At 40.0% G+C, this 24,744-nt stretch overlaps 1 protein-coding gene across 4 annotated transcripts in view; it reads left to right on the top strand.

Annotated features, from left to right (window-relative positions):
* Positions 1-24,744, top strand: part of C2H8orf34 (chromosome 2 C8orf34 homolog) — a 352,576-nt gene that overhangs the window by 200,021 nt on the left and 127,811 nt on the right. For 2 of the 4 annotated variants that reach the window (XM_043539523.1, XM_037892467.2), the window contains exons 11-13: positions 6,896-7,016; positions 13,991-14,478; positions 21,567-21,636. In XM_043539523.1, the coding sequence (XP_043395458.1) occupies positions 6,896-7,016; positions 13,991-14,478; positions 21,567-21,636 (679 nt within the window). Of the gene's footprint in view, positions 1-6,895; positions 7,017-13,990; positions 14,479-21,542; positions 21,637-24,744 lie in introns of all 4 variants that reach the window. The other 2 variants (XM_043539522.1, XM_037892466.2) reach the window with 1 other exon arrangement.

The following is a 24,744-nucleotide window of genomic DNA, read 5'->3' as shown; positions in this document are numbered from 1 at the left end:
CCCAGCATCCAGACACACACACAGCAGGCAGCAGCCCCGAACTAGCAGACAGAGCAGAGCTGACCATGTGGTGACTGGTCTCACCTAGGGAGCTAGAGGGCTAACTCAGCCTGGCTGGGGAAGTTTCCCAGCAAAACTCTACAAACTGGGAATCATCAGGGGAGAAGGAAAAGCCCAGCTGAGGCATATTGCTTTCAGGTCCCTTGAGGCCATTTCTCCAGGGGAACCCTGCATGCAGGCCTGGGACTCATCAGCTCCCCACACAGCCCGTCCTGCCCTTGCCCTGGCTGGCTCCAGACTGACTCAAATGTGGCTTCTCCCCTTTCCTGAACTCCCTGGGAGTTTGCAGTGGCTCCGTCTCCCTACCAGGGACAGCGTGCCTCTCCCTGAGCTGCCAGCAGACAGAGCCCCAGGAATCTAGGTAATCTCCTTGGGAGTTACACTCCCATACCATTGGTCTCCAATAATACCAGCTAAATAGGATGTTCATGTTTTTTCATGCCTGCCAGCATTTGGGTGCTCAGTGCTTGAATTTCCTTTTCTTTTGTCAATTATTTTAGAGACTGGGAATTCAATTCTGCAACTCATGTGCTGCCCTGACTGGAGCCATGTGGAACTTATATATATATATATATAAAAAAAATACTATAAGCACTATATATATATATATATATATATATATATATATATATATATATATATATAATACTAATACCTGGTCAGTCATCTTGCTGAGAGAATAATTTATTTAATATATATAAATAAATATATATATATATACACACATTATTCTCTCAGCAAAATGACCTACCAGGTATTATTATTTTATCCTGATTTGTTAATAATTAAATCACACCGTGTTTTAATATCATGAGTTTTAATATCATCATATCAAAGAGCTGCAGGAGACACATTAAAGAATCTCAATCTGAGCATCACTGCTATATTTTGATCCAGGTGAATGGTATTAGGAGAAATATCATCTCATGTTATCCTACCACTAGATTTCCAAGGCATGCCCAGTTCTAGAAGAGAACTAAAGGCCTAGTCCTTCAGCTCCAAGAGGTCCTACTGAGGTCAATGGAGGTTGTGAGGGTGCTTAGCATCTCTGAGGAGACATTCAGCATTTTGCAGGATTAGCCATATAATCGGAAGAGTGGGTGCATCCCTCGCCCCAAATAATCTTAATTTAAAAAGCCTCAAGATTTTTTTAAAATTTAATTTTAAATTAAAGTTTCCAAACATTCTCTTTTTTTTTAATTTAATTTTAAATGTAGGAAGGGCTACTCTTTTGCCAGTGATGATCCTAGTTTTAAGACTTTAATATTTTTGGCAACACAAATCCAAGATTTCCACCCCAAAATAACAAAGATTAAAAGACAGCCTGAATCATCATGAAATCAATCTTCTGCTTACATTTCACATACTGAAGCATGGGTAGTTCCTTGGTGCCCATGTATTTTATTTCTGTAAATAGAAAGCTAGTCATAATTTAGCTCAAACCTCAGTGTCAAAAGGACTAGCTCAACTTTTTTTTTTTATTGTATGTTTGGTATACAATGTGCTGGCAGGCTGCCATGCAGAGCGGAAAGCTTGTAATTTCAATTACATGGTATTTCAAGTAGAACGGGCCCTAATGTTGAAGATAGAGATTAGAGGTGGTTGCCAATATGCAACAAAGCTTTGAGGAGGATTATTATTTTTAAATTACCTTAAGAACCAAGTTGACTAGCTCACCCTGTGTGCTTGAGCAGATTGTGGAAACTGAAAGATTAAACAGTTGGTGAACTCTAATAGAAAAATGAAAGTTGTGTGAAAAACCTTCACGTGATATTGTGCAGAAAGATTAGCTACTTGAATAACAACCATCCTTCTCACCTTCCTGGTCAGGATTAATCACAGGTGCACATTCACAGATAATTTGTTGAAAAATGGAATTATTTGACTGTATTTGGAGGCATCTGTGACAAATGTTTTTATTTAAGCTTAATTTTATATGAATTGGCAAATTGCATATGAGAAAGTTTGAGTGTTTTTCTTTGTTGTGGTATTAGTTCCTGAAGCTTCCAGTAAAATTTTCACTTAATGAACAAAAATATGCATAACATAAAATTCAATGAAAAATTATTTATATTTCCAACTTGTCGGGAACTAATTACTAATGCAATCCTGGGCAAATTCTAATATTTTTGCATTTTCCATTTAAATACCTTGGTTTTATTGCAACCAGACAGTTCCACTTGAAATTTTCTTTATCTTTTATTTGTCTTCTATACTCTTATCCTCAGTCTAAAATTACTCATTGCAAGCTGCTCTTGGAGGCAATTGTTCTTGACTGCAGGGAAGCTGTCAATCAAAGGCAGGCTACCTCCACATCTTAAAATCTCTTCTTATTCTATGAATTCATAGGGGATGCTGTGGTCTATAATTAAAAATATACTCCCTGAAAATCACATGTTAAACTCCTCTATATTTCTGATAAAAGGCATTCTTAAAAGATGAAGGAATGCTTTCTGCTGGAAGCCAGCTTCTCCTCTTGGAGTGTCCTACATTGTTCTGGTAAACCATGTTATATTAGAGGTTGATAATTCTTAGGCCTTGATCCTGGCATCGGATCACTACACCTGAGCAGAACTCCATAAATGTCTGTGGGACTTCACATATGTAGATTGAATTGCAGGATCAGAACCTTAATGTGTATCATATTTCTTCCAACAGGAATATCATCAATGACTTTTAGCACCAAGCTAATGTGGTGCTAAAGTCTGAAGCGTGTACTATGACTGAAGCATCTACTACGACTCTTGCTAACATGAGCAATTTGTAACTATAGCAGATTTCCCCTAACCCTCTCCAGCCCCACTAAATTACAATATTCTTCAAAAATGCAATGAATTAGTTAAGGCCTTGATTAAATTTTGGCCTCTTCCTTTGTATTTGTTGGCTAAGTGGTCTAAGTAAAGAATACGAAAATAAATAGATTGTATGTGAAGACATAATGAAGATGTGGAAAAAAACTTAGCAAAATATTGCCATATGGCTGACCTTAAAAGTTGGCACATCTCTTGACAATATTGCTTTAACATTTTTCTGATGCTATATTACATCACCATGCCTTGGTTCAAAGTTGGTGAATGGGGCCCAATGTGACTTCCATAAGTAAAAATGACAAGGATGTTCTTTCAGTAATTTCCTTGTATTGAGATGTAAAACTCCTTGTTAATGTAAACATCCATTTGTAAAATGTAATGAAACATTAAACATAAGGCATAGGTTGGAACCATAATGGCAAAGAAGATATTAAATAAACTAAAAACACCAACATTTATATCCAACACTGACCAAACCTACCAGGTTGAAAGGAATAATCGGGATCTACCATTGTCACTGTTGATTAAAATTTGAATGAACTGAAGTTGTAATGTTTGCACAGAAATAATCTGGAGTATGTTTTTAAGGAGATCAAGAGGTTAGTTGGCTCCACTATTGTTATGCTTCAGAGTAAAGTTATGCTATGATTGCAAGTTTGTATTGGTCTGCTTGTACTATACCTGGCCAAAAGTTCTGTAAAGTGGCACAGGGAGGTGTAAATTACACCTTGCTGCACCAGCAAAAGTGCCTTGCAACCCTGAGGGTTTATCTTAATCTACATAGTGTTATTGCTGCCATCTGCCCTAAGGCTTTCTGTGAGGGGGGAGGGGCAGCTTTAAATCATGCTAGAGCTACATAAAGTCTCCAGTGGTTTAGCAGCATTTAAGAGGATGCTGCCACTGTGGTCATGCCCCCTTTTCTAGGCATCACCATCCACTTTTCAGGCCACACTGGCTCCTCAACATATGGAACTGGAACAGCTATGTGCTGGGAACACTAGGGACCCTTAGCAGGGTTTACACTAGTGCAAACTCTGAAGTGAATGTGGCCCTCAAAATATAAATCATTTCCATTCAAAGGGTTTATGAAAAATTGTTATCCCTGCTCTGCCTCCTAAATGATTGAAACCTACTTTGGTATGTCCCTGAAATGCACAGCATCAGAGAACGCTCACAAGAGTCACAACATTTTATTATCATAATAACCTTTGGCTTATTTGTGCTGGTTTTCATTCTCATTCATATCGTTATCAAATGAATGTATTTATATGGTGCTATTTATGTTCATGGTTATTTACAGTGTTTGTCACTAAATTTCAAATATGCAGTGCCTCGTGTACTTGGTAAGTAATGATGCAGTATTGCTTTGGCCTTTGGCACATTATGGCCTGACTGGTAGTTACTGATACTGGTGGTGTTGCATATACTGTAGATCAGTGGTTCCCAAACTTGTTCCGACGCTTGTTCAGGGAAAGCCCCTGGTGGGCTGGGCTGGTTTGTTTACCTGCCGCATCCGCAGGTTCGGCCGATCGCGGCTCCCAGTGGCTGTGGTTTGCTGCTCCAGGCCAATGGGGGCTGTGGGAAGCGGCGGCCAGTACGTCCCTCGGTCTGCGCCACTTCCTGGAGCAGCGAACCGCGGCCCCTGGGAGCCGCAATCGGCCGAACCTGCTGACACGGCATGTAAACAAACCCGCCCAGCCCGCCAGGGGCATTCCCTGCACAAGCGGCCGAACAAGTTTGGGAACCACTGCTCTAGATCTTTCCGTCAAAACATGACAAAGTGTAACACCGACAGACCCTGGTCGTCGTCGGGCGGGATCAAATCTGGGGCCTCTGGAGCTTAGTGCATGAGCCTCTACCGCATGAGCGGAAAGCCAACTGGCTGTTAGCTAAAGCTGTAGAGCAGACTCATTTAACTCTCTCTAAGTGGTCTCGGTACCGCTAGATGGGACAGAACATCACACCCAGAAGGTGTGTGGGTTGCAAAAACATTTGATAAACTGATCACAAACCGGGGGATAGATTCTACCCTCATTTATTTCATTAACTTCACTGGCAGTTGAAGGCATATGTTGACGGAAGAATTTGGATAAATGAAAATGTATATGGGTATATACTGAATGCATGGAAATATATGGGTGTATATTTTTTAAGTCATGCATATTGCTATCATTTATATATATACTCACATAAATTGTGTATGTCTTCATGTAGGAGTCTTTGTGCATAATTGTATGACTCTCTATAGTTACAAAGACATATGCAGTGTGTGTGTGTGTGCGTGTCTTTCTGTACATACATAAACATACACAAACATATACATGGACATTTATATAAGGAAAATGTATCTAAATACTCAATAATAAAACTATAACATAGGGCCACATTCTGATCCCTTTCCCCACAATGAACACACTTACTAGCTCCTTATGCCCTGGGTAGTACCATTGCTTTTAATTGAACTGCTCATAAAATAAGGTGTTATTCAACAGAACTAAAAATATTGTAATCTGGCCCTAAATAACTATGGTGTTGATCCTTCAAACACTGATTCATGTGAGTAATTCCATGCATGTGGATAGTCCTAATGAGTTCATTGGGTCTGATGCTGAGAACTCACAGTTGCCACTGAAGTTGCAAATGCTTAAAACCTCTCAGGATCAGGACCAGTGGGAGCTATTCATATGTCTGAAATTAGCAGAATCAGATCTACATTTGTATAGTCTAAGGTCTTCTCCAGATATTCTACTTTACCACTTGGGACCAAATAGGAATAATGTTAATTAAAATGGGAATGCTATGGAAGCAAATTTGAAAACTGAAAATGGTACCATCATTCCAAAAATCGCATCACTAAATAAATATGCCAATTAAAATCTTGAACAGCTTTGATAGTGTTGATTTATATGATTTTATATAAATGGCCAGTTCCTCTTTCCTGTGCAAATCTGGACCTTAAAATTTTAGATTTTTCTTTATCAGCATAGCATTCTAAAGTTGTATGGTCAAATCTAGCAAAGAATTTATGCTTCACAAGAGTCGGATACTTAAAAGGTGGTGTTCATTGTTTTGAATAGATCTGAAATAATATAAAATATTCTGTATAACAGTGTATTTTGAAGAATTATATTTATTTCTTGCGAAAATAGCAAAGGTGACTACAGTACATACAACTAGTTTTTACTGTTTAAAAAAACACTAGGTCTTCGGATGAAATATTTTTGGCAATGTAATAAAGTAAACTTTATGTTCTGATATGTTTTTAATTAATCTTTTTGCTCATTGTTTTTATGACTAAGACCTGAACATCTGGTCATATGTTTTAGTTTATCTCAAACAAACAGATAAAAAAACTTATCAAGTTTATCTCCATAGTTTTATGTTTTTGAAGACATTTTTTAAAAGCATGTTGAACAGTTCCAAAAACCTGAAGGTAACTGAATATCACAGTGTGCAATAGTCGAATGACTGGGTAGGTATTTTGCTTGCCAAGATCCCTTCCAAATGGCGTATAATGCTGCCATGATTTAGTTACCTTTCCTGACAGGAAGACTTCTTGCAATGATACAATAGCATTGGAAATGTTGGTCAGGAAATGCAGAGATATTTCCAGAAGTGCTGCTTTTCAGAGATATTGGGCCACATTTTATGTTGATTTAAAGTGAGTGCAATCCCACTAAAGTCAATGGGACTACACAGCATGTAAATCATTGCAGAATTTGGTCTGATAATGCTGCCTCAATTTGAGCACCAGTTTCGATGCAGGTATATCGTTGCTTTAAACTACTAGATATTTTTAATCTAATCCATCTCTTACCCATTTGTACCTTAAAATAAATAGTGTTTCACAATGAATATTTTTATATAAAGCCAACATTTTTATTAATTGCACTTTAAACTTTAAAGCGCCATTTAATTACCTAAATTAGAACATATCATTCCAACTTTCTTTTAATACTTTAGATATAAATGTAAAACTACATTTAAAGATTCTAGTTTTCCCCCTTCTTTTTACCTGCATTTAGTATCAACCTGTTTGGGACGTGGATGTCACGTATGCCAGAAACGGAGGGTCTCCAAGCCAGAAACTCCTGAAAGACTCCTTAGCCGCAAAAGAACTGCAGACCATGGAAAAACATCTAGCTGGTGCGTATACGGACAAGGAATTAGGAAACACCAAACCCTACTCACCCAAGTAACCCCACTGAAATCAGTTGGACTAATCATGTGTGTAAGGAGAGGAAACATTGGCTGAGACACTGACAAAAGTGGATGAGAAATTGAACTGTAACATCTCTTTCTGTTCGTTTGCTATTTAGTTGAACAGGGGGAAAAAGACATTTATTTGAAGCCAAAGATTTTAAACTTGACTGTGTATGGTAAGGTAATTAAAAAACTATCCTGATAATTTCATTACATATTTATTCCCATAGCTCAGTCAGACCTCAGGTGGTAGTGAATTATTGTTGCTAGACCTCCAGGGTATAAATCTTCCAAAAGACTTCAGCAGACCAGTGTATTAATAAAACATTGGCCTGAGGGATGAGCCAGCCAGGACTCTGTGAGATTTAATGGGAGTTCCGGTTGATGAGGATTAGGGCCATTGTGTGTAATAGAATCTCGGCTACAGTAGTGATAGTGGTAATTTTTTAAAGAATACGGTAAAGTAAACCAAAGTTTGGGTGAAAGTATTTTCATTGTTTCTTGAAAAATGTACTGGGAAATTTAGAATACAGTTTCCTCTTTTTTTCATTGTAATGAGTATTTTCTTGCTTCAGCTTTAAATATTTGATAAATGATTCAAAACATACACCCCTTCAGTTGTAGAATAAATCCAATTTACTCTGGATTATTGGTTAAATTAAACAATGAATAACAGGAAAATATTTTTGCAGTATGCATCCTTTTAAAGGGCACATATAGGGCCCTGCAGGCCTCTTATATATGTGCTGCATGTCATAGATTCATAGATACTAAGATCAGAAGGGACCATTATGATCATCTAGTCCGACCTCCTGCAAAACGCAGGCCACAGAATCTCACCCACCCACTCCTGCGAAAAACCTCTCACGTATGTCTGAGCTATTGAAGTCCTCGTGACCACACCATAGAAAATAATAAGCCTGTCTGTTAACAAATGTGACATTGGAGGCATGAAGATGTGGCACAGGCACAAAAAGGTAAGTTATGATATAAACTTAATTTCAGATCACTTTTTTCTTAGAAACCACAGAACTATAGGATCCGAATACTTGGCTGCTTCTGCAGTTTAGATGTGAAGAAATAAATACAGGCATCCTGATCTTAGGGGTGAGGAGTTCCTGAATTCTAATCCCAGCTGTTTAACTGATCTACTGTGTAGCTCTGGGCAATTCAATTACATACCTGCCTCCATTCCCCCCTCTGTAAATTGTACAATACCAGCCGCAGAGGGCAGTTGTGAGGGGAGGGTTAGTTAATTAGTGGCTGAGTGTGCTAAGGACTAAGAGTTTTTATTTGGACATTTCCAAGTATTAACAGATCAGGAAAACTATTGTGTTGAATTTTATCCTATTGTGAGCAAAATGTTGCTTTGCAGGTCTCCTAAGACTTGATTTTCATATTTCATAGATTGTAAAGCTGGAAGGGACCACTGTGATCATCTAGTGTGATCTCCCAAATAGCACAGGTCATAGGACTTCCCTGAATTAAGTTTGACTTTGAGGGTCTTGTCTTCTTGTGCCGAATCTTGAGAAACTTAATCAGGGCCAGATTGTACTAAACAAGCGTGCAACGTAGAGAGAGGGAGCTATGAGCTTCTCCACTACTCTTTTCCCAAGTCCCCTGTACCGGGACAGAGTCCTTGTACTCAGTGGTAACAAGGATTCTATATAGCTATTCCTACTTTCAAGACTGGCTTCTGTGAAGACACTGGGGAAGGCCCTGGCAAGGACTAGCCCGCTAACCTCAATGGCCAGCAGAGCAGAGTTGCTGCACTTTCCCAATGCTCTGGGAGCCGTTGTAGCTGGGGCTGGAGCAGAATAGAGTATTATGACTTTATAGTTTTAAACTAACCTTGTCTCTCTACTGGCCCAGGTGATATCACACAAAGCGTTTACTCTTTGTTGCCCTGGACTTGAGTAAGCAAATGTGAAAATCCCTACAAAGGGTTGGAATTTGCATTTGTTTAATCCAAATATCTGACACCTATAGAGGTCCTTAGCCTAATTAACTACGCTCCCTCCCACTATACCTGCATTTACCCTGTCTCATTTTTTGAGAAGCCTAAAAGCTTAGCATTCCTTTCATTGAACTTCTAGGTGCAGCCGGGGAGCCCATTTAGCAACATTTGGGACGGTTGGTATGCCTGCTTTCCCCCATGATAACTTATCCCAGGAGGTTTCCGTGCCGTCATGATTGCCAGAGTGCCCAGAAGGCCCTTTTTGCAAATTCTTGGGGCATCTTACCTTTCTGTAAACTTTTGGGGTTGAAAGCAAGCCTGCTCCTTCCCCCACTTATTGGGAGCTGACTTGGTGTAGCAATCAAAGTTAGCTCTGCCCAAATTTGTCAGTGCGCGTGGTCTGGTGACCACTCACCCATACCTTTGTGGAACCGTGGAATCTAGAACTCTTCCCCTTGATCCTGCTGCTTCCGGAGATTTGATAATGTACCATTGACATGGCTTCAGGCTGAGCTGCATGTTAGACCTCTCTTTTTGTCTCTCTCAAGTGCATCTCTTAGGTGACAGGCCTGGCTTCCTGCATCTTTCTCAAGGGTCGACCATGCAATTCAGCTACTTTGGGACTGGACTCCAGATGGCAGCTTCTCTGATTCCTGACCCTGTTAATATGACAGGCCCACCTGTGTCTAGCTCCTGTAAGCACCTAGAGCCTGTAACAGCAGCTGCTTAAAGTAGCTCAAAAACAGTTTCCTCAAAACAAAACATTATGTATTCACCCAAAAGGTACAAAACATGCGGAGCAAAGAGTTAAAACAAACAAACAAAAACAGAAAAGACCTATGTACCTATTTTTCCTTACCTAAACTTTAATCTTACCTTGCAAGCTTTGGTAAGTTCCATTCAACCCAGTTACTCCCACCTCTCAGTTGGGAGAGGCAATCTGCTTGCTTCAGTTTCTCTCATTCTCAGTGTCTCTGTCAGCATCTTCTCCCTCAGCAGCTGCTGACAGCCCACTCAATCCCCCTTCTACCATAGGCCAGCATTGTCAAGATTTTAATACCCTCTTTGATCCTAGGCTTAGGTCCGGGAAGGTCTAATCATTTCCCCATTGTTTCCTCAAGGACCCTTAGTATTGTCTGGGCCAGACCTTATCTTTTGCCCTTGTTTTATATCCTGTTCCCTCCCCTCCCCCCCCAACAGCCTCCTTTGATTTAACTCCTTGCAGTCTGTCAGGGTAATATCAAACAGGTGAACTGGGGTATGTATTTATAAAATAAAAATACATGTAACTCCCTCATACTCCACTGCAATTCGCTGGCACTAGCAGAAAGGGTAATGAGATATTCTGAAATGTCTTATCTGTCCTCACCCAGTTGTTTGGGTTGTTGGGAGCTGGCATTCGGCTGTAGAATCCTTTGATAGTCTATTTCCCTGTTGCTGGATATACTAGAATACAGAATCTTCCTGGTCAGTTCACCATGGCCAACCTTCTTCTACTACCTGTACTCCAGGGATAAGGTACAGGGTCACAAAATCCTCTTCAGTGGTTGCTCCCTCACATCCAGCCCTCCTTCTGTTTACCACGCCCAAGGGTTGGGCATGTCACTGCCCCTTCCTGTGCCTCAGTTTCCCCGTCTGTATAATGGAAATAATGATATTAAGCTCCTTTGTAAAGTGCTTTTGAAATCTACAGCTCAACAGTGCTATATGAGATCTAGGTATTTTATTTTATTTTATTTTATTTGAGAATGGGTCTTGTTGATCATCTGTTTCCCTGTGACTGGTTTTCTCCATTTGTCTGTGTATCAGGAATGGGGTTTTGGAATATGTAGACTTGCCTGGCCAGTTCGCTTTATTTAAAAAATCTAAACTTGCAGTATTTGGGTTTGGTTCAGCAGATGTGAATGCAACATTTTTAGCAAGTTCAAAGTTTCACCTATACAGTGCCCCCATCCTTCCCTGCAGACTGCACAGTAATGCTTTCATCTAAATGCCCGTCACATAAGTTACAGCTGTGCAGTGGCAGCTTTCTGTTATACATAGGGTGAGAGGCTTTTTTGTTGGTAGCTAATTCAGGCAACTTTTCTGTTTGGTTTGAAGGAATAGTTCTGTATTTTGAATGTGTTTTATCACAAAAAGAACTTTTTAATGCATTAAAAACCTTATGAATGTGTTGTGAATCAAACTGTTGTTCTGGTATTTCTGATATGTAAGTAGGAAGCCCTTGGATCTCTCTGCTACCCACATGTTATTTTCATTTAAATAACATTAACAGGAGGTTTTCTGACAAAATCCCCAGTCATGTCCCAACTACAGTATTTGATGTGTATCAAATAATAATGTAGTGTTGGAAATTCAAAACTAGGTTTATTCATTTAGTTGGAAAAGTTGATGTTGAAGCAAAATCCACAGATGTGGTATGTATTAAATAAAACTGAAAAGTTTTGTTGTGGAAATCTTTTTAATTATATATGGAGAAAGTGATTAAAATAGCTTTTTCTGTAGAATCAATCACTAATTTAAAATCATGGAAACGTGGACAAAGAATATGATGTTTATAGAACTCTTAGTAAAGCATGGATATTCCAGATCAGTTTTCCAGCATGATCTCCTCTTAATCAAGGTGAGGAAGTTAGAGGGCTTAGTCATTTTGCAACGATACAGGTTAATTTTAATTTAAAAAAAGACATACCACATTTGGTTTAAATTATGAAATTTACATTATTGTTTGTTGACCCCTGAGATTTGAACCAGATATCTTATAAATTTCAAAGTGACATGTATTGATTTTTTCTTAAAACATACAGTAATTATTTCAAAAGGTAAAATGAAAACAACTGCTTGATTTTAATGAGGGCGATGTTTCATTTAAATTATTTTAAGTTTAAAGCAACAATAAGAAATATCCTTAACTGTCTACTAAATATATAAACAATAATGACCCTTGTAAATTTGCTAGTAGGAAAACATTTGATCATTGAAGAGTCTGGATATTATATCCTTTGAGATTTCACTGACAATTTCAGTCCATCTTCTTTAGTACCAGTCTTCAAACATGTTGAATATCTTATTTTAGACTAGCAGACACAATTTATGGTTTTTTATTTTAAAAAAAGTAAATAAGTAAAATATTTAATAGAATATGAGCACCTTTTAATGCAGACCAATTCTACCTGTGTGTACTCATAATTTTTAAATGTATAGTATAAACACTGTGCATATTTGGTAAACACAGGTGGAAGTGGATGAGAATAGATTCTAAATTATAGTATTGGAAAATCAGATTTGGGATTGCTGTAGGATTCCTGGTATCCTGAAGTCTTTGCTGTCAAGACACAAATGCAAAATTTTCTGAGGGTTGGAGGCTTCATTATACACACAGAGCTTGTAGTCCATGGGGCTGTGCCAGTTCCCACTTGCTGAGAATGTTGCTTATACTGTTTAAAGCAAAATGGCACTGCTGTTGGTTCTAAAGGAAACCGATTGTGTGTATCAAAACCAAGTTAAATAGAGTCATCTGCCAGTGAAGGTGTGAAATTGACAACAGTGGTGAAACATAAACTAGATGATTCAACGAATGTCTTGTCAAATTCCTTGACATTTTTATTTGTGAGGGCTTTCATTTTGCTAGCGTAGTAAAGTACCAAACTACCATTACTTTAACTTTTTTGGACACACTGTAATGATATCATTTACCTGTAAATTAGAAACATAAATATCTTTTGAATGAATTCAAAAGCAAAGATTCTTCACTAACACTGAATTGTCCTGGCCTAGATAGGGGCTTTATTTTTTATACCTTAGAAAGGGAAACTCCCACTGAACTGACTGAGTGTTTGGCTTGTGTAAAGCAGAAATGGACCCTTTATGGACCAAATTCTAATGCATGGGCTTCTGCTGAAGTTAGTGAAACCTGTGCATTTTCAAACTGTGTGTCTGTGGAATTAGATGCTAAAATAGATTGGAGCCACAAAATTCAGATCCAGAATGTGTCAAAATTCCAAACACACCAGAGTTCAAGCGTGTTTGGTCAGTTATAAGGATAGGATCCAAGAGTAAAATTCAGATTGTGAATCAGGTTTAGATTCTACCCTCACAAGAGCTGAGGTTTGCTCAGAGCCAGAGTTTTGCACATCTTTATTTGTTACTAAAGAGTAACCTCACCAAAGTTAAAGGAATATAACTTGGGGAAAATAATGGAGGTTATTATTGGTTTTAATACTTTTCATATCAAGAAAAGATAATTACAAAGTGATGTCATTTCCGAGGTATGAACTTTGAAGGAGAAATGGCTTGCAAAAACATATATATTTTGGATTGTTAGTTCTGTCTGTCTTCCATTTGCAGGGATGGCTGAGAGGTGATGCGTAGGTTCTCTCTCCATAACCTCAAGCTGCGTTCACCATTCATTCAAACTTTCAATCAATTTTAAAATCATGAAGAAGAGAGATTACTGTGTATAAGTTAGGCTTCTCTACATGGACAGACAGTGTGCAGCAAGCCAGGGTATATATCTGCAGCACTTTAGCCTAACTATCCATATAGACCCTATACTAAAAATGGTTTCAGAGTAGCAGCCGTGTTAGTCTGTATTCGCAAAAAGAAAAGGAGTACTAGTGGCACCTTAGAGACTAACCAATTTATTTGAGCATAAGCTTTCGTGAGCTACAGCTAAGCTTATGCTCAAATAAATTGGTTAGTCTCTAAGGTGCCACTAGTACTCCCTTTCTTTATACTAAAAATGCTCTTTGAACTACTGTTTCAAACAGCAGAACATCAAAGAGCCCTATGGAACTTTTAATGCGCCATCACAGGGTCCACATGACAGTTTAGTGTGCAACAGGCTAGAGCACTGTACGTTCAGACCCTGGCTTGACACGCATGAAAGCTCCATGTGGACAAGTCCCCAGTGTATCCTTTTTTTACTTTAATGTTACTGTTGTCTTTTTTCTGCGTGCAGACATTGAAAAGGACCTAGCACTCTGGGAAGAAGCAAGTACTAGTCCACATAGTAATTTACTTACATCACATCATCCAGGAAATCTTCAAGCCACACTAGGCCAAAATTCAAGGCCTCAAGTGCCAAGTCAAATGGGGAAAAATATTCATTTGCAGCTGGAAGGAAACAAATCACCACCGGTCTCTACTACCAGCAGAGTGCAGGTCTCCAGTATCTCAAACAGTAGGCCTCAGACTCCCAATATGCAGAACAACAGGCCTCCAACGCCGTTGACTCCAGGAAGCAGACCTGCAACCCCAAGTTTGTTGCCACGACCTCTTACCTCTAGCAACCAGGGAAATAAGGAAGGAATCCTTAGTATGCAAAGAAGCAGGTCTTTAACGTCTAAGAGTCAAATTGGGAGGACCCTCGGCACTCCTTCAGGACTAGCTGTACAAATGAGCGGAGATGTTATAGGAACTGTTCCTCAAAGAATCAGTTTGTCAGAAGTAAGATTTTTAATATATTTATTTTTTACTAATTTTAAGACCATAAAAACTATAAAATTAGGATGCGAGGGTCTTTTATTTGTATTTTAGTTTCTCATAGTTAGGCTTGGAAAAATATATTTATTTACTTTGAAACTTGATTTGATTTTTATTGGTAAAAGTTGGTAAACTACAGCAGAATCGATGCCCACTGAGAGCAATACGATTTTTATGTGACTGCTTATGTACGGAATTTTAATCAAGATTTGTTTAGAAATGTAAGGGTTAATTATTTTTTCACAGAGCTGATTAATGTTACTTTTGTCCAACAGAAAAGCCACTCAAATATTTGACAGATAATAGTGATTACTTAAGTTTTGAATTGATAGATTTGCTTGATAATATCACAGAATTACTTTGAAATGAGAAAAAAAAGCTAACATAATAGAGCCAGTAGCTAATAAGTTTAATACTGCTTTGCAACCTGGACTGATCCATAGCATTAAAAAAAAGCTCGTTTCTTACATAGTAGTGGATTTTACGTTATTAGTCTGTGCTGAAAAGAAAGACAAGTTACTTTGGAAATTTAATTACCGAATTTAGAACACTTTTTAAATAAGATGGTTAGTACGGAGTCTGTAATGCTATTTTTCCAGAGTTATATTAGCATTTCCTTTAGATGAGCTATTTCTGAGAGTATATTACTGGCCTTAAAATAGGTTTGGAAATGACATAGGGCATAAAAGATGTCAAATCAGGTGAATTATTTTTAGAGCAAAAATTGAATAAAAAATTGCTGCTGTTTAGAGAGTTCTGGAAAGAAGAAAAAATAGAGGTTAGTGCCTGATACTTTTATGATCCAATAAGCCCTATCAGGCCTCAACTATGCTATGCAGATGGGTAAACTGAGGCAAAAGTGACTCCACAGCTGTAGAAGGTAGGGAGCCAGGCACTCCCATTAGATCTGGCTGGAAAACTGACATTCCTCCCAACTAAAAATTTTGCATTTTTTAAACGGACTGAAATGAAATGCCACAAACATGAGATTTTTTTTTGCAGGAAGGGTTTTTGAGGGAAAAAAAAATCACTTGTGAAATTGACAAGAGTCTTTCAGCCCAGCTGCCAGAGACAGGCAGAGCCTGGCTGCTCAGCCTCCTTCCAGGAGCCAGAACGCCTGGCCACTCAGCCTCCCCACTCCTGCAGCTGTGTGCATGCCCAGGCATTGACATGTAGATGTTTTGGGGGGTCTTTAATGCCATAAACTTAAAGACCAAGGGAGTTTAGGCACTGACAGGATTAGACAGTAGCTGAGTAGGGCTTTTGTGAATACCAGTGGTGCCTAAATGTTGGACTTAGGCTCCTAAAGTGACAAGTGCTTAAGTCCCTGTGAATCCCACCCAAAGTGCTTCCTCACTTGGTTATGGCATGTACCTAGAAGGAACAAACATAACTTTTCCCTCTTATCCTCTTCTTTTACATAGCGCCTATACTGAAATGGGAGTGGAAACAACCACTATCGGTTATAAAGGCTGCAAAACAGTTTCCAATGTAAAATTCAATTTTCATATGTCAAAACTTAACCTGACCTCTCATGCAAATTTAAAAGGAAGAGCTCGGCCATGGTTTTCATGTTTTCCTGGGCCTTTCTACAGTGGTAGCCAGGGAGACTGCTGTCCATTGGCAGCATATTTGACCATGCTCCTCCTGCCTGGGAAACATACAACCTTAAACTTGTCCAGTCGTTCTTGATTTTAACCAGCAGCTTCTCCATACCTTGGAAACTCCATCCAAATGAGCAAGGCTCATGTCAGGAGCCACCTGACCATTAACCTTATCCACTTCCAAACCTCGCTGTGTTCCTGTCTGAGAGGTGGTCTCGTGAATAACGCTGCGTCCCACAATTCCTACCTGCTTAGAGTCAAAATTATAAGGTGAACTAGGAAGTGGAAGAAACTTAAATATTAGGAATCCCCATTCGTATTAAGTAATTCCTGATGTATGGCATAAAAAACCCCAATCTCCAACAGTCAATGACTGCCTTCTCCATCCTGGTGATCTGCACTGGCTATAGTACAGGCACTTCCTATGCAAAAAGAATTAGCAATGAAAAGATTTGGGATAACCCTAAATGTGCAAAGGATCTCCAGGAGATAACCAAAGTCTGGACTTAAGGGGAGCTCTGCCCATGCAATATCCAACACCCCAACTTTTTGGTGGCAGGGTAGGTGCAACACTCCACAAAATTACAACACTGAGCATATGAGCTCCACCAAATGTCATCTTAGGGTGACCTTCTCACCTGCTTTCTTCTGATCTCTTCTGAATAATGAAGGGAGAACTCAGACACCTGCAGGCCTCTGACACCTGCAGTCTTGTTATGGTTGTAGTTGCGATAGTCCTTGATTTTGATCTTTCCTTGCTGTGGCACCTGCCCAAATTTTGGTATCTGCCTCGTCATCCCCAAGCAGTACTGGAAGTCCCTCATAAACCTGCCTGCCTTCTCCTCATTGGCTTCTGTTCCCAGGTGGCCTTCCTTTGCTTATTGGGGGCAATGGAACATTGGCTGGCAGTGGCCTGGCCCCAAGCCCCACTTGTCACTCGCTAACCATGTCCCTGAATAACTTTCCAGTACTTTGGGGAGTCACCCTTGGGACATCCACTGGGGATGGCTGTGGTTAGAGGGAAAAGCTGTGATAGCAACTGCACAGTCATTGCCCCTTGCCCCCTAATTGAGAAAAAGCAGCCCACGACTCTCTTACCTACCCAGACAATATGGGGACAGAGCCTGGCCACCAGAGCAATGCGACCTCTGCCATCTTTGTGATCGGGACACTGGCCTGTTAGCCGTGGGTACTCCTTTTTGGCTGGCTGGCATGCCTTGGCTCCTGGATGCTTAGAAAAGGAGAGGTGGGATTTCTGAACATACCCAGTAAGCATTTCTGCCCCAAGACACTTGGTGCAGCTGGGAGAGAAATGCAACATAGCCCAGTGCTCTCCCAGGCAGCTGTCTACAATGAGAAGTTTGCTGAATCCTCTTGGCCAGTTAAGAGGCCACTCTGTATCCTAGGGGCAACCACATTGTTGTGGATTTGCTGGGAAGGGTCAGGAACCCCTAACAAAAATTCCGTGCCAAATATGGCCTAGCTCTTCCTTTTAAATTTGCGTGAGAGGTTAGGTTAAGTTATGACATATGAAAATGGAATTTCACATTGGAAACTGTTTTGCAGCCTTTATAACCGATAGTGGTTGTTTCCACTCCCATTTCAGTATAGGTGCTATGTAAAAGAAGAGGATAAGAGGGAAAAGTTACGTTTGTTCCTTCTAGGCACATGCCATGAAAGAAGAACTTCCATTAGATGAGAGTGCACCGTGGCTATACTGCATTTACTATACAGGATGCTAGCCTGAAAGCTTGAGAAAAAAGAAAATAGGCAATCTGTTCTTCTCACTTACCTGGGTGTAAATCAGGAGTAAGTCTACATAAATAATTGTTAAAAGATGATGAACTAATTCAGTAAATGCTATTTTTAAAATATCTGTTAGTGCTCTAAGTACATTTCCTGTACAGCTTTTAATGTGCATCAAAGTTATATAAGGAAGGACTGAAATCTGAAAAGAAACTACTAGTAATAAATAAAATCCAGAGAAATTATTCTTTGGCTTGTGACAGAGCCCATATTCTAACCAGAACAATTCTTGAATAATTTGGCAAAGATTTAACATGTCAGCTGTTAAGTTTTTTAAAAATGCCCAAGACTTTAGCACTTTGATCCCCCTCAAAAAGAATTATAAGTTGCCTTATGATCAGAGTACTTCAGCATATGAATGCCTGTCTCTTGGAATAGATAGCACTATACAGCACCAGCAGGTGTGTTATATTACCAGCTCTGTTCAAGGGCAAATTGAATTATAACACAGAAATGTTACCTGGAGAAATAGCTTTTATTATCTCTCTAAAATTAATAAATCAAGGTTTTAAACCCTTTTGTACATACCTTTTTAGGCATTTAGTGTTTCCTTAAGTATTTTATGTAGTTTGATAAAGAAACTCTGAATTCTGTTTCTCTGTTCAGGACAGAATCCATTAGTGTCTGACACAGTTCATTTATAGTTCTCACGAACTGGTGTTGAAGGAAAAGAGCCCCATTGACTTTCTTATTTTCAGTTTCATTTCTTGAACAAATGGAATTTTACAATCACTTTGCATGTCTGAATAACTCAAAGTTGTTTTCGGTATATGTACATTTTTTTTGTAACGTGTCTGTTAACAAGAGAAAAGTTTCACTCGTTTGAGTTTACCATCGAGTGAGGCATTAACCCTTAACGGACAAATTCTGCTCTCAGCTAGCCTAATGTAAATCCAGAGCAAGTCCCTTGACATCAGTGGACTTACTGTGGATTTACACTGGTGTAAACTGAGAGCCAGATCCTTATCCCTTCTCAGATCTCTTTACCTGGGTAAGAGGGCTGGAATGGCATAAAGGGGATCTAATATGCTGGTTCTGGACAGGGGTGGATTCTCCCCAACACGGGCGCTGGTATGGTGGGGATGGAGGGTCTCCGAACCACAGTATACAGATTTTTGGAGATTCTGAGCTGCAGCCCATAGTACAGCCCTGAGAGGCTGCTGTATCTTAGACAGGCCTTGAGGATTGTCTAAGTTAACATGGGGACCACTCCATTCCCTGAAGCAGACCAGGACTGAAAGGGCACAAAAGTAGCTAAAAGTCTCCCCATCCCATTTGGCTGCCAATTCTCTGCTGAACCTCAGAGAGGCACAATGCAGAATTTGGCTCTATGGCAAAGAGTTTTATTTATAAACTCATAGATGTTAAAAATTGGAATAAAGCAGTGAGATCACCTACTCATCTCCCTGATAATGAAGGATTGTTCCCTATGTCACATTTTTGGAGTGAGTTGAACAAACTAATTTCTTTATAATTTTTCTTGGTAGATTACTACAGCTGGTTCAAAAATCACATTTATTCACTTTTTTAGTTACCCTTGTTCTTTACAGTTTGCTGTTGTCTGATCACTTACGGACAGATTCTGGAGTACTGTGTGTGTGCAATCCCACTCCTCCACTAGTGATAGCACTGGGACTAGTAATGGAATTACTGAAGAGAATGTTGGCTATAGCTGTATCTCTACTTGGACAGCATATAGTCTTCCTTCTCCCCTTCCCATCAAAAGGGTCTCCCAGGCTTTTGCTGCTTTCCTTCAGTAGTTGGAGGCGGGGAAAAGAGGAAGAGGTTTCCAAAGCAGTGTGCTGGGGAAAGGGGAAGCAGGGCCCTCATGGCATCTCCTGCCCTTTCGCCCCCTTTCCCAAACACACACCATTGGTTTCCTTCTGGAGCTCCTGTTACTTTGTCCTGGCAGAAGAAGCAGGCACACAGAGTAGAATCCCTCTAAGCAGCTTTATTATACTTGAGTGGCACTTCATACGTGGCAATAATACGTGGAAAAAATTTAAGAACCAAATTCATCCATGGAAGCTCTATGCATGCCTCAATATTCAGTGCACTCTCTTCCACTTTTCTTCAGTACCGGCCATGTGCAGTGTCCTGTTTCTTTATTAAAGGAATCAGTTAATAATGGACAATGAATGGACAATTCTACTCCAAAATCATAGGAATTCTGTATATACCTTACACTTCTTCACTAGCCTGAGATACGATGTAGGACAGCGTTCCATATTCATGTATTTTATGCCGGGGGATCTCTTTGTGAGGTATTCTGATTCTGTTCTGCAGTGTTGCTTTGAACAACTCTCCCTGTTCTGTCCTTATGCTTTAGGAAGATTGTGGAGTGACCAGATGATCAGGACTAAAAAAATGGACTAATCAGTGTGATAGCAGCATAAACAATGCTCCTATGATGCAGGAATTCTGCTCCATAAACCAGAAAACTTTGCACAGCTCTGCACTACAGTCACTGCAACTATTCTGACACTAAGAAAACAAACACTCATAATGCTAAAGTTTTTGGACCTCAGCTCTGTGCATAGCAACTTTCACTGTTGAACTTTAATTTTTGTTAATAGATGACTGGTTGAGTAAATAATTTACTCCAAAAAGGTTAGATCTTGTCCAGTCACTCTTGTCTTTAGTTTATTGTAGCTGTATAAAACAAGCTTTGATTATGGTTTAAGATGGATTATATGATTTTTTAAAGCATTCCCTATTCATATGTAATGTAACAAACTCTGAGTATTTAGAACAAGATTCTGAGGATCTGGTTCATGATCTTTATAACATCTATTTTCAGTCAGAATGACTACTATGCCCTGAAATGTTAAGACCATCTATATACATTTGGTTGCTAAACTGTCCTTCCCCGCCTCTCTCTTTGAAACCCAAGAATATTGTAAAGAAAGTTGCCATTGTATTATTTTATATTAAGACCTGACTGTAAAAAGTTAAATAAACACATTCCCAGCCGACTCTTAATAGTACTTACGTACTGATGCCAATCATTTGTTCAAAGCCCCACTTCCATTATCCTGATAGCTTTGTGATGTGTTGGAGGTAAAAATATGTTTAAAAATTCTTCATGGTCCTGCTCCTGCTCCCATTGAAGTAATTGGCTTCAGTAGGCTTTGGATAAGGCTTCTGAGTTTTGATCTTGCACTGTAGAAGTCAATGGGAGTTTTGCCTTTGACTTCCATGGGAGCAGGATCAAGCCCCATTGGAACAAAACCTGTTTGCCTCTTATTGCATGGTATCTCAGGACCTACTCCTGGTAGTACTGGAATATATGGAGTATTGGTGTTCAGAACATGTTTCCATTGGGTTTTGTATGACTATTTCCAATATACATGTACAGGAATCCATAACAATATTAATTCAAAAAATAATCTTTTCTCAGATTAACAGGAGAAATAAAATGAGCCCAAAATCTTCAGAAAGCCTTTCGTTGCCTTATCTGAAAGGCATTTAAATTGTGGGTTATTTTGATGAGGGAGTGCTGGATTTTATTGAGGCTTTCATCTGGCCAATTAACTGAGATTGAAGTACTTGCTTCTATCAGTATTCAAAGCCAATCCTTCTGTGTAATTTATCTAAAATATATCCTGTTTATGACAGGATGAATTCTTACATCAATTTCAGCTTGCCCACCAACCATGGATATTGCCAAGCGACGCAGAGGGTGAAGGTGTAGAAGCAGATCAAGATAAATGTGAGTATGTTTGTTGGGAGCTGATGATGCCTGAGAGAATATATGTAAAAAATACTGTCTCCTCCCCCTCTCACTTTCATAGGGCCAAATCCTGCACCCGTTATTCACAGAAGTAATCTTTACTCCAGTGGGGCTATTCACAAAATGATTACTCACCTGAGTGAGGGTTGGAGGATTGCACATGTAGGAATGTTTGTGTAAAGAAATCCTATAGTCAAGATCCTGCAAGTTCTTGAGTAGCCCTTATAGTAGTATATTTTGCCAGAAGATGGGAATGGGCAACAGGGGATGGATCACTTGATGATTACCTGTTCTGTTCATTCCCTCTGAAGCACCTGGCATTGGCCACTGTCGGAAGACAGGATACTGGGCTAGATGGACCTTTCATCTGACCCAGTATGGCCATTCTTATGTTCTTATAGGAGCATAGTCTCTTTGAAGGCTGTTGATCCAATCATGTGAGTAACGGTCAACAGGATTATGACCTAAATGAGAGAACAAGTAAAGACAAATATACACACTATGAATCTCCATCCATTGAAACTTTAACCAGATCATATCTGGTTATACAATACCTATAAATAATCTTGTTGGAAATGTTAAATGTTCTGCAATTTGAATTTATTTTAAGCACAGCAGCTTGTGATCTGTCAGGCTGAAAATGTATGCTATTTCCTAATCTATTTTTGGCTTTATGGTTATAAAAAAAAAACAGGCTGTTTAATCAGGTGCTTAGAGCACTTTGTACATGGAACTAGAACTGTTTGAACAAACAGCATTACAGTAAGAAATGCCAGGTTTCTACAGGAATAGTCACTGGAGAGTGATGTATAATTAATGAAGATACTGTCTGATAAACAGAATACATTTTTCAAAATGTCACTTGAAAAATTGAAGAATTACATCTGTTCACACTGACTCTGCAAGTTCACAGTTAGCCTGTGGTTTGACTTTCATGTTACAATTTACACACTGAGATTCCCAAAGTAAAAAAATATGTATCTGTGACTTGGTTGGGACTCACCCAGTGGCGCCTTCTGCTGGTTGTCCTTGGGAATTAGCTCATCAACCTCTGGAGCACCCTCTGCCATCTGGTGATCCACCTTACCACCAGCCCCAGTCCCTCCCAGAACCCGGTGCCTCCTCCCACTGGGGTGCTGCCCCCTGGCAGTAAACCCCAACAATCCCTGAGGGTCTCCCCTCCCCAGGGAACCCCCACTCATTACCCCCACCTCATCTCAGTCTTGGCTACTGCCAGTCATCACTTAGTCCCACTCCCCGGGGCAGACTGCAATGTATCAGCCACTCATCACAGGCGAGGGGAGTTTGGACCTGCTGCCTCTGTCTACCCGTGGGCTGCCCCCTTGCAATCCCAGTACCTAATTGGCCCTAATCTAGGCCTCACAGCCTGGGGGTTTCCAGGCCAGAGCTCCCCTGCTCCCAAGACCTTTACCCCTCAGCCCTGCTCCAATCTAGGTATTTCCTCAGCTCCCTGCAGCCAGGCCCTTCCCTCTCTGAACACGGAGAGAGACTCTCTGGCTAAGCTTCAGCCTAGCAGCCCCTTTATAGGCCCAGCTGCAGCCTGACTGGGGCATGGCCCCGCTGTGGCCATTTCCCCAATCACCCTAGCCTTTCTTGCCCTCAGCCCTGGCTCTCTCCCCCAGGGCTGGCTTTTAAGCCCCACAGGGCAGGAGCGGGTTACCACCCCGCCACAGTACCCCTTCCCTCTCATTGTTACACTTTTGGCTGTTTTACCTCTATGTTAGTGCATAACCTATAGGTTCAATTTGTCAACCTTTTGTGAACGTGAAATTCTCACTTATTTAGTAGGTGTTCTGTGTCTGAAAAGCACGCCAGTGTAAAGGCCCAGATACTCACAACTAAGGGTATGTCTACACATCAGCTAGGAGGATGCTTCCCAGAGCAAGTAGATAGAAATGCATGAACTGTGCTCAAGCTAGCACTCTAAAAGTAGCAGTGTGGCCACAGCAGCATGTGTGGAGGTTTGGGCTAGTGTCCTGAGTACAATCCTACCCAATTCCCTGGATATGTTCTCAGGCAGCTAGCCTGAGCCCCCTCCTGTGCCACTGCAAACTGCTACTTTTAGCACGCTAGCTTGAGCAGAGCTAGCACGTCTGTTTACCTGTTCTGGGAAGCACCTTATCAGTGCTGCGTAGGTACACCCACCGGGTTCTAAGAGGACCCTGTGCTTGCCCTCTGTGCAAGAGTTAATTTCACTTTGGGTTCACAAGTAATGCCGGATCAGTTGGTAATTAAATTCAGCCCACTGTATATCTATTGCAAAATCTTTGACACCTCTTTGGCACTTATCAACACAATTAGTTTTAGCTAGAACTTGTGACACAGAGAGCGGAGAAGAAAAAATATATAATTGTAAATAATAGTTTCCTTTATGAAAGGGATTTAGGCTGTAACATGCTCTCATTTTGATTTTATGCCTACATATTATCTTGCATAATTACCTATTGCACTGTTTAAGTTAGGTCATTCTTTGTACTAACTAGGTAGAGAAGGGAGAACAAAAAATGTTTGATCTAAGCAATGTTGCACGGTATGTGACATCTGAGAATGGCAGGTCGGTTAAAAATCTGTTTTTAAAAAAATAATTATGTGGTAATAGCAGCCATCTGGAGGTGGAATGTTAGTGTTGTAGCCAAGCTCACGGTTCAGAACTTTAACTGCTAGAAAATAGGACCTGCCAGCACCCAGCTGCTGAAATGGCTGTAAAGTGAAGAGCCAATGAGAGGCCTGGCATACCTACTGATACCAGTTTTCAATGCTCACTGCAGGTAGTGCAGCTGGCAAAGTATGGATAGATTCAATTTCATTTTTCATCCTAGAGTTAAGTTAATAAATGACACTTACGTCTGTGTGGACACTGTATATGTGATTTAGTGTTGAGGGGCCTGAAAGCTCATAATTTATGGGTCTGAACAGAAAAGCTGCTGAATTAATCTTTACAATAGTAACACCTGTTCTTTGACTCAGCTTTTAATAAATTATATAAGGATAATATTTTCCACATTCTTTGGCTTCTTTGAGATAATAGCTGTAAAGCCAGGTGTAAAACTAGTCTTGGGTAGTGGG

The sequence above is a fragment of the Chelonia mydas genome, chromosome 2 (assembly GCF_015237465.2).
Source record: "Chelonia mydas isolate rCheMyd1 chromosome 2, rCheMyd1.pri.v2, whole genome shotgun sequence".
Classification (NCBI taxonomy): domain Eukaryota; kingdom Metazoa; phylum Chordata; order Testudines; family Cheloniidae; genus Chelonia; species Chelonia mydas.
This window is presented reverse-complemented; position numbering and strand designations above follow the sequence as displayed.